This window comes from Monodon monoceros, unplaced genomic scaffold (assembly GCF_005190385.1).
Source record: "Monodon monoceros isolate NGI ecotype Baffin Bay Population unplaced genomic scaffold, NGI_Narwhal_1 Super_Scaffold_5, whole genome shotgun sequence".
Taxonomy (NCBI): Eukaryota; Metazoa; Chordata; class Mammalia; order Artiodactyla; family Monodontidae; genus Monodon; species Monodon monoceros.
In genome coordinates, this window is record NW_021703782.1 from 114,252,639 (window position 1) to 114,262,626 (window position 9,988).

Here is a 9,988-nt window from a genome sequence, read left to right on the forward strand (position 1 = left end):
CCCCCCCGCCGCAGGGAGGCGGCGCTCCGGTGCGGACGGCCAAGGCCGAGCGGCGCCACCAGGAGCGGCTGCGCGTGCAGAGCCCGGAGCTGCCGGCTCCTGAGCGGACCCTGTCCCCGGCGGAGCGCCGCGCCCTGGAGGCCGAGAAGCGCGCGCTGTGGAGGGCGGCCAGGTGAGGCCCCGCCCCGCGCGCTGCTCCCGCCCCCTCCCCGCCCCCGCCCCCGCCCTCCGACCCTGCCCAGCCCGCCCGCCGCTCCCCTGCCCGCAGGATGAAGTCTCTGGAACAGGACGCTCTCCGCGCACAGATGGTCCTCAGCAAGTCTCAGGAGGGTCGAAGCAAGCGGGGGCCTCTGGAGCGCCTGGCCGAGGCCCCCTCGCCCGCGCCCACCCCGTCACCCACCCCCTTGGAAGGTCTGTGCGTCGTGGGGAGGCGGGGGGCTCAGCCTCCGGCGCGGACCTCTCCCGACGTCTACTTCTTGTTCCTCCAGACCTCGGCCTCCAGACCGGCACCTCCCCGGGACGCTTGGTGAGGAACCAACGGCTGTCACCCTTCCCTGCACTCCTCCCCTGGTGGGGGGCAGGGATCCAGACTCCCCCAGCCCTCTTTCTTCTCACGCTCTTTACCTCTCTCCTCACGCTGTCCTTTCAAGGCCTTGTCTGGGAGGAAGTTTGACTACAGGGTGTTTGCAGCCCTCCCCTCTTCCAGACCTGTTTATGACATGCAGGTACCGGGCCCTCCTGGCCCTTCTGCAAGACAGCCCGACCAGCTCCTGCCACCTTTCTGCTGTGCCTGTCACCCAGCCCTGTCCCCTCCTCTAGTACCCTCCCTGTCTCTCTGTGGCCAGTCCTGTCCACCCACCTCCCATCCTCCAGCCAGGGCTCAGCAGGGACCCACCCAGGCTCAGGTGGGTGGTTTCAGGCAGGTCTGGGGCGGAGCCCTGAGCAGCCCTTCTCCCCATCACAGTCCCCAGATTTTGCTGAGGAGCTGAGGTCCTTGGAACCATCTCCGAGCCCTGGTGAGTTGGCAGGCGCGGCCCCGGGTGCTCCCAGGGTGCCTGGGGCCCATCAGCTCACTCCCTGCCCCCGCCGGCCAGGTCTGCCAGAGGAGGATGGAGAGGTGGCCATGGTGCTTCTGGGCAGGCCTTCGCCGGGCCCCGCGGGCCCCGAGGAGGTGGCCCTGTGCAGCCGCCGCGCCGTGCGCCCGGGGCGCCGGGGCCTGGGCCCGGTGCCCTCCTAGAGGGTCAGGGCACCTCCCCCGACTGGGGTGGGGGCCCTGCCAGCTCCAGCACCACCCTTGCCTCGAGTCTTTTAACCCGGCCGTTAGCATTTTCAAGAGTTCTGGCCGCTAACTGCCCCCTCCCCAGCCGGGACCTCCTGGCGAGACTGTAACTAGTGATGTTTGTACAACCAAAGACTCTATTTTGTGGTTTAAGGAGAATAAAATTGACTACGTTTTACCTCTAGTCTGTCTGTCTGTCCACCCGCCGGCATACCAACGCCCACCCCTTCTGCTTCTCCAAATCTGGGGCCGGTGCGGGGACCACGAACTCCCCCGTCGTCCCGACTGTGCACTGCTCCACGGCGGGAGGAACTGAGTGGGCCCGCCTACTCTGCCCCCAAGGGCCCGCCGGCCGGGGTCCCCCAGCTGGGGCTCCCGGCCGGCCCCCTCCCCTGCGCAGCGCACGCCCACATTCCTGATGCGGACGCGTGCACGTTCACGGACCCGGCGCCCTGGTGCGCAGCGGCCACCGAACCTTGGTGACATAGAAGAGGTGGAAGTGCCCCAGGCGCGCCTCCTGGCACTGGCTGGGGCTGTAGTTGGGCCCATCGGTCGCAGCAGCGACAGGAACCTCTCCCGCTCCAGCAGGCGGCGGCCCAGCAGTTCCTGCGCCAGGCCCGGCTGCACCGCCTCCAGCTGCCACTGCGCCACCAGGAACAGGTCCACTTCACGCAGGTCGGACACCCGCGGCTTCCCGAAGCTGCGGGGAGGGCGAGGGGGGCGGCGGGGAGGGCCGGGGCCTCCCGCCTTCCGCCAGCCTCACCCGAGCGCCCCCAGCAGCGCCAGCCTGATCCTCTACGGACTCAGGTGGTCTGGGTTCACGGCGTCCACATAGTTGGTGTCCTGGTAGCGCAGGAAGGTGGCCGCCTGGCCCGAAGGGTCGATGACAAGAGGCCACCTGGGGGTGGCCGCCAGGTCACCGCCGTCCGCCCGAAGCCTCGGCTCATCCTTCGCCCCTCGCCGGCCGGGACCAATGACCTGCCATCAGCGCGGATGCCATCACCCACGTCCTTCAACAGCACGTTGTGGAGCTCAGTGACCTGACACTTCAGCCCGGGCGCCTCCTCCTCCCCTGTGGGGATGTAAGTGGGGGGCCAACCGGCGGGCTTGGCGCCCGATCCCCCTCCCCGGGCCCCTCTGGCCCCCCAGTCCGAGCCCCGCCCACCCTCCTGGGCCCGCCCCCCGCACTCCAGCCTGGCCAGTGCCAGCATCTCCTCCGCCTTCTGGGCCTCCAACTGGAGCCTGTCTACTTGGCCCTCCGCATCCTTGACGGCCTGGAGGAGGGGCCCTACGCTCCGCTCAGGGCAAGGCCGGACCCCCACCCCTGCCTGCCGGGCGCAGCCGGGACCCCTAAGGAAGGGGCTGGGAGGGGGGCCGACCCGCCCCGCCGAGGGGGAGTAGCCAACCTGCCGAGTGAGCTCAGCCATGCCCGCGCCCCTCCGTTAACCCTTGTTGTGCTCGTGGATCCTCGGGTTGAGCTCGCGGTAGGCCTGCGGGGTGGGGGGTGGGGGGGGCGGGGCGGGGCCAGCTGAAGCCCTCCGGACCAGGTTGGGGGCTCGCGGGGCGCCTCTCAGCACCCAGCTCTCCCTCCTCCCACCGGCTTCTTCCGGGGGGCTGGCTGCACACCTGTTGGTGACACTGGCTGCTCCTTGGGCAGCTGTTGCACTTTGAGGTTCATGCTGGGGTCGGGGGAGGCGGGTCAGAGAAGCTCCTGGCCGCCTCCCCCCACCCCAACCCCCCTCTTCAGCGCCACTTGGCCTCCGCCTCCCTGTGCTGCTTGGTTCCCTGGCCCGGCGCTGCCGCTGGGCCTCCACGTTCTGGAGCATATGGCTCAGGTCCCAGGACTGCAGCACGCTGACCACCACGTCCAGCGAGGCCACCTAGCGACAGTGGTCAAAAGCTCAGGGTGTGTTCTGTGTTCTGCCCGACCTGGAGAGGAGATGCTGTTACACTCCTACTTCAGAGAAAAAGGCACCGACTCACAGAAATGTGGCCCTCACAGCTGGCCAGGGATGAGCCCTGAAGTGCTGACCATCATGCCCCCGAGGTCCTTGCAGTCCCCCTGCCAAGACCACACAGGCCTCCACCTTCCCCTCCTGCCCTCCTCCCTCCACACCCCTGCCACCGGCCCCCCAGGCTCCCTGCTTGTGTCCACTGCATGCAGGTCCCTGGCTGCAGTTCCCCGCCTTCGCGGCCTCCCTACAGACCTCAGTCTGCAGGACACAGCCCTTGGGGCCACACATCCCAAGTCTCACCACTCCTGTTCCTCTGAAGTCCCCCCCGCCACCCCACCCCCCCACCCTGGAGTGATAAAGGGGCCACAGAAAGCAGGGTTCTCAGAAGGGAGGGATAGGGTTCTCCAATATTTTACATCTTGACTCAGGAGGTTAATCCAGGAGTATTTCCTTTATCATTTAATCAAGCCACACAACTTTGATTTGTACAATGTTCAGTATGTGGTTTGTATTTTAGAAAGGAAAGTTCAAAGGTGCTTAAAATCAAGGATGAGAGAGGAATGGATGGATGGAGCAGATAAATGAATGGAAGAGTGAACATAGGAATGGGTTCATGAATTATTAACTTAAGGAGCTGTGAATACCTACTTTAAAGAGTAACAGCTACCATTTATTGAGAACTGTGTGCCAGGAATTGTGCTAAAGAATTCCACTCATTGTCTCATTCGTCTTTGAAATATAGGAACTATTAGCCCCATTTATGAATATATGGAAGCTGCTATTTAAATAAGTTTAAAAACTTGCCAAAGGTTAGTTTGCAATTAGAAGAAATGGAAAACTAAATGAGTGAACAGATAAAATAATAATGTAATGGGTGAATTTATGAGTGAGTTAATGAATGGACAAATAATGAGTAGATGAATAAGTTAATGAATGAATTAAATGATAAAAGAATGAAGGATTCTTGGATTAATTGAATGAATGGATGAAATATGAATTGATACATGAAAGATTAATAGATGAAGGGATTTAATGGATGAATAACTTAGATAAGTAGATGGTTGGTTGAGCAAATGGATAGATGAATTGATGGGTGAGTTCAATCATTCAACACAACTTTTGAGTGCCTTTCATGTGACAACCAAAATGTATGACGTTGGAGAATACAGCTGTGGAGTGAACTAACATAGTCCCTGCTTTCTCGAAATTTTCTCTCAAGTAAACAGCATGAATGTGTGTATGAATGCACAGATGAAGAGATGTGTGAATTAACAGTCGTTAAATAAATGAATACGTGAGGATGACCTAAGATGGTAGTAAGGCTAAAGTGGATACAGTAATGAGGGGATAGACTGGCAAGTTTATCAATAAATGATTCATAAGTTAATGAGAAAATGTGTGAATTGATGAAACAGTAAGTCAAGTACTGGGAAAAAAGATGGTATTCAATGGATAAACATGAAAACAATGATAGATGGGTAGATGAACGATAAAGGGATGATGGATGGAGGGACAGATAACGATTGATAGTTATTTAATTCTTCTACATCATTACTGATTTTTCTGTCTACTTGTTTCACCAATTATTGAGATAGGGATGTTGAAATCTGCTACTGTAATTGTGGAGTTAGTTCTCCTTGTAGTTCTGTCAGTTTTTGCTTCATGTATTTGGAAGCTCTGTTAGTACCTGCAAAAACATTTAGGATTCTTATGTCCTCTTGACGAAATGATCCCTTTGTCCTTATGAAATGATTCTTTTATTCTCAGTAATATTCTTTGTTCTGAAGTCTACTTTTTCAGATGTTAATATAGTCATTTCAGCTTCCTTATATTTAGTGTTATACTGGCATATTTGTTCTATCCTTTTAATTTTCACCTATCTGTATCTATTTTATTTTATTTTATTTTACTTTTTGGCCACACTGCACGGCATGTGGGATCTTAGTTCTCTGACCAGGGATCGAACCCGTGCCCCCTGAAGTGGAAGTGCGGAGTCTTAACAGCTGGACCGCCAGGGAAGTCCCGTATTTTAACTTTGTTTCTTATAGGCAGAATATAGTTGGATTTTAAAAAAATTTATCTTTATTTCTTTTGGCTGCGTTGAGTCTTAGTTGCAGCACGCAGGATCTTTCATTGAGGCATGTGGGATCTTTTTCGTTGTGGTGCATGGGCTCTTTGCTGCAGCACTCGGGCTTCCCTCTAGTTGTGGCCTGCAGGTTTTCTCTCTAGTTGTGGCACGCAAGCTCCAAGGTACATGGGCACTGTAGTTTGCAGCACTGTGGGCTCTCTTGTTGAGGCGCGCGGGCCTAGTTGCCCTGCGGCCTGTGGGATCTTACTTCCCCAACCAGGGATGGAACCTGCGTCCCCTGCATTGGAAGGTGGATTCTTTACCACTGGACCACCGAGGAAGTCCCTATAGTTGGATTTTTAAAATCTGAATGACAATCTCTGCCTTTTAATTGGGGTGTTTAGACCATCTACATTTAATGAGATTATTGATATAGCTGAGTTAAAAATTACCCTTTGCTATTGTTTTCTACTGGTTCCATCTGTTCTTTTATTTATTTATTTATTTACTGGGCGGTGCTGGGTCTTAGTTGCAGCACGTGGGATCTTCGTTGCCACGTCCGGGATCTCTGTTGTGGCATGCAGGATCTTTAGTTGCAGCATGTGGGATCTTTAGTTGTAGCATGCAGGATCTTTAGTTGTGGTATGTGGGATCTCTTAGCTGTGGCATGCAGGATCTAGTTCCCTGACCACAGATCAAACTGGGGCCCCCTGCACTGGGAGCGTGGAATCAACCACTGGACCACCAGGGAAGTCCCTGTTCTTTATTTTCCTTTTCTTCTTTTTTTGCCTCCTTTCTGATTGCATATTTTTTAGAATTCCATTGTATCTCCTTTATTATCTTATTAACTATAACTTGATATTTAGTGCTTACTTTAGGGTTTACAGCATATATACACCTACAACTTATTACAATCTACTTTCAGATGATACTGTACCACTTCACATATAGTATAAGAACCTTCCACAGTACATTTCCATTTCCCCCTGCCAACCTTTATTTTTGTCACACATTTGAGCCAAACAACTATAATTTGTACAGTTTTCAGTATGTGTATCTACATGTGTTATAAAATCCCATGACATATTGCCATTATTTTTGTTTCTTCAGTTACCTTTTCAATAAATTTAAGTACTAAGGCCCTATCTCATACATTCACCGAGGTAGTTACCCTTTCTAGTGGTCCTCACGGCTTTGAGTGGATCCATATTCACAGCTGGCATCCCTTTCCTTCTATTGGTAGGGCTTCCATTAACACTTCTCATAGTGTGAGTCTGCTGGTGATTGGTTCTTTCAGCTTTTGTATGTCTGGAAAGGTATGTCTTTATTTTGCCTTCAGTTATGAACGATATATGCACTGGGTATAGAACTCAAGGTTGACAAGATTTTTTTCCCCCTTCAGTACCATTAAAGATGCCCTCCACTGTCTCCTCACTTGCATTGTTTCCAGCAGGAAATCTGCCATAGTCCTTATCTTTGTTCTTCTGTCTGTAACATGTCTTTTTTTCCTCTGGCTGCTCTTATGATTTTCTCTTTATCACTGGCTCGGAGAAATTTTATCAAATTGTGCTTTAGCCTGATTTTTCTTCCTGCTTCTTGTTGAAATTTGGTGTTTGTTGCGTTTTAGGAATGTGGTTTATACTTTTCATCAAATTTGGAAACCTTAAGGTTATTATTTCTTCAAATATATATATTTTTCTGTTTCCTTTTTTTGTTACATAAATTTATTTATTTTCAGCTGCATTGGGTCTTCGTTGTGGTGCGTGGGCTTGTCATTGCGGTGGCTTCTCTTGCAGCGGAGCACGGGCTCTAGGCGCACAGGCTTCAGGAGTTGTGGTGCACGGGCTCAGTAGTTGTGGTTCACGGGCTCTAGGGCGCAGGCTCAGTAGTTGTGGCGCACAGGCTTGGTTGTTCCGCGGCATGTGGGATCTTCCCGGACCAGAGCTCGAACCCATATCCCCTGCATTGGCAGGCAGATTCTTAACCACAGCACCACCAGGGAAGTCCGTCCGTCCTTTCTTCTCTCCTTTGGAGACTCCAATTACATATATATGAGGCCTCTTGAAACTGTCCCGCAGCTCATTGATCCTCTTTTCGTTTGGAGGAATTCCTTTTTCTCTGTGTGGTTTTATTTGGAGTAGTTTCTATTGTTAAGCCTTCAAATTCACTCATCTTTACCTCTGTTGTGTCTAATCTGACATTAATCCCATCCATAGTTTTTTGTTTGTTTTTCATCTCAGACACTGTCATTTTTACCTCTAGAATTTGTTATACCTTCCGTGTCTCTATTCAATTTTTCAAGCATCTGGAATATAGTTATAACAGCTGTTTAAATGTCTTTTATGCTAATTCTAATATCCCCATCCGTTCTGGGTTTGTCTTGATTAGTTGAGTTTCTCATTATGGTCATATCTCTATGCATCTTTGTATGTCTGGTAATATTTAATTGGATGCCAGACAATGTACATTTTGCCTTGTTAGGAGCTGTATATTTTGTATCTCTATATGTATTCTTGAAATTTGTTTTGGGATACAGTTATATTACTTGGAAAGTTTTATCCTTTGGGTCTTGCTTTAAGATTGGTGAGGCTGTACCAGAGCGGCATTTACTCTAGGACTAATTATTCCTCTGAGGCAAGATCCTTCTAAGTGCCCTACCCAGTGCCACATGGACTGTGAGGTCTCCTGCTTGGGCTGGTGGGAAAAGGCTAGGCACTGCTTCCTTCCCTCCTGACAGATGGCTCTGTCCCCAACCTTGAGACATTCCGTCACACACATGAGCCATTGAGTACTCACCTGAATCCCCAAAGGGGTCCCTACACACCTCTGGAATGCTCTTTATCTCTTTTTTAAATTTATTTTATTGGAGTATAGTTGATTTACAATGTTGTGTTAGTTTCAGGTGTATAGCAAAGTACATCAGTTATATATATAACCGCTCTTTTCTAGATTCTTTTTCCATATAGTCCATTACAGAGTATTGAGTAGAGTACCCTGTGCTATACAGCAGGTCCTTATTAGTTATCTATTTTATATATAGTAGTGGGTATATGTCCATCCCAATCTCCCACTTTATCCCTCCCCCCATTTCCCCGCTGGTAACCATAAGTTCGTTGTATACATCTGTGACTCTATTTCTGCTTTGTAAATAAGTTCATTTGTACTATTGTTTTAGATTCCACATATAAGCAATATCATATATTTGTCTTTCTCTGTCTGACTTACTTCACTCAGTGTGACAATCTCTAGTTCCACCCGTATTGCTGCAAATGGCATTATTTCTGAAACGCTGTTTCCCTTTGCAGCTCTCTTCTCTCTGCCACTTGCAGTCTGACTGCCTTGGAATCCCTGGACTCTGAACCCTGTCTCCTTAACTCAGGGAATTGACCAGGCTCTGCCTGGATACCCCGCTCCAGCACCACAGCCTGGAAGTGCTCTCAAGGTGGTTAGCTGGGCAATCAAAGAGCTCACGTAGTTTATTTCCAGCCTCTTGGGGATCACTGATTATTCCCTGATGCCCAGTGTCTTGAAAACCATTGTTTCATATTTTCTGTCTGGGTTTCCTTGTCCTATTTCAGGTGGAAGGATAAATCAGGTTGCATTTACTCCATCCTAGAAGCAGAAATCTCTGTTCATTTTTTTTCAACCTTCTTTCTGTGTTTCATTTTGGGTAATTTCTATGTCTTCTAATTAACTAATTTTTCTTTCAATGTCTAATCAGCCATTAATCACATCCAGTGTGTTTTTCACCTCCAACATTGCAGTTTTCAGAAGTTTAGGAGTATGTACATAAAAACAGAGACAGATGGATGTGCAGGTGTGCTGTGTGAGATACAGCTGTAAGTTTAATGCCCTTGTCCACTTATGCTGCACCATTTCTGAGTCAGCGTTGATTGATTTTGCTCTTCACTATGGGTTATATTTTCGTGTTTCCTTGCATGACTGGTAATTTTATTACACTTTTATTTGCAAACAATTACAGACTTACAGGAATTTGCATGTACCCTTAACGAGTTTTCCCCAATGATGGCATCTTATACAACTATAGTGCAATATACAAAGCAGGATATGGACATAGTACAATCCACAGACCCCACTTACTTTCAACAGTTTTACATGTATCCCTTTGTACATCTACAGTTACATGCAGTTTTATCATACGTGTAGATTTGTGTACCCACCACCGCAGTCAGGAGGCGACCTGTCCCATCACCACAACGCTCCTCTGTGTCACCACTTCTAGTCACATCACCTCTCTCCCCTTTCCTTCCCTGCCCCTATTCCCACCCCGCAAAGCACTGATCTGGCCTCCGTCTCCATAATTTCGTCATTTTGAAAATGTTATGTGAATGGAATGACAGTATGTAACCCTGTGAGATGCGCTCTTTTTTCACTTGGCAAAAGGCCCTTGAGACCCGTCCAGCTGTTGCTGTATCACTAGTTCCTTCCTTCTCACAGCTGAGGAGTGTTCTGAGGTGTGGACTGGTCTGAGTTGGCTTAACCTTTCACCTACTGAAGAACATCTAGGTTGCGTCCAGTTTGGGGCTGTTACAAGTAAAGCTGCTGTGAACATGCATGTGCACACTTTTGTGTGGACACAGTCCTCATTTTACTGGAATAGAATGCCCAGCAGCGTGTGCTGAGTCCCACGGGAAATGTATGTTCAGTTTCTTAAGACACAGCCCC

General features: G+C 50.4%; 1 protein-coding gene across 1 annotated transcript in view; it reads left to right on the top strand.

The window, feature by feature from the left end:
• The window catches only part of SCRIB (scribble planar cell polarity protein), a 21,658-nt gene extending 20,182 nt beyond the window's left edge, over positions 1-1,476 (top strand). Inside the window, exons 31-36 of the mRNA XM_029203515.1 lie at positions 4-172; positions 269-411; positions 489-526; positions 651-725; positions 965-1,016; positions 1,095-1,476. Coding sequence (XP_029059348.1) covers positions 4-172; positions 269-411; positions 489-526; positions 651-725; positions 965-1,016; positions 1,095-1,237 — 620 coding nt within the window. The 3' untranslated portion in view covers positions 1,238-1,476. The remainder of the gene's footprint in view (positions 1-3; positions 173-268; positions 412-488; positions 527-650; positions 726-964; positions 1,017-1,094) is intronic.
• The last annotated feature ends 8,512 nt before the right edge of the window (positions 1,477-9,988 follow it).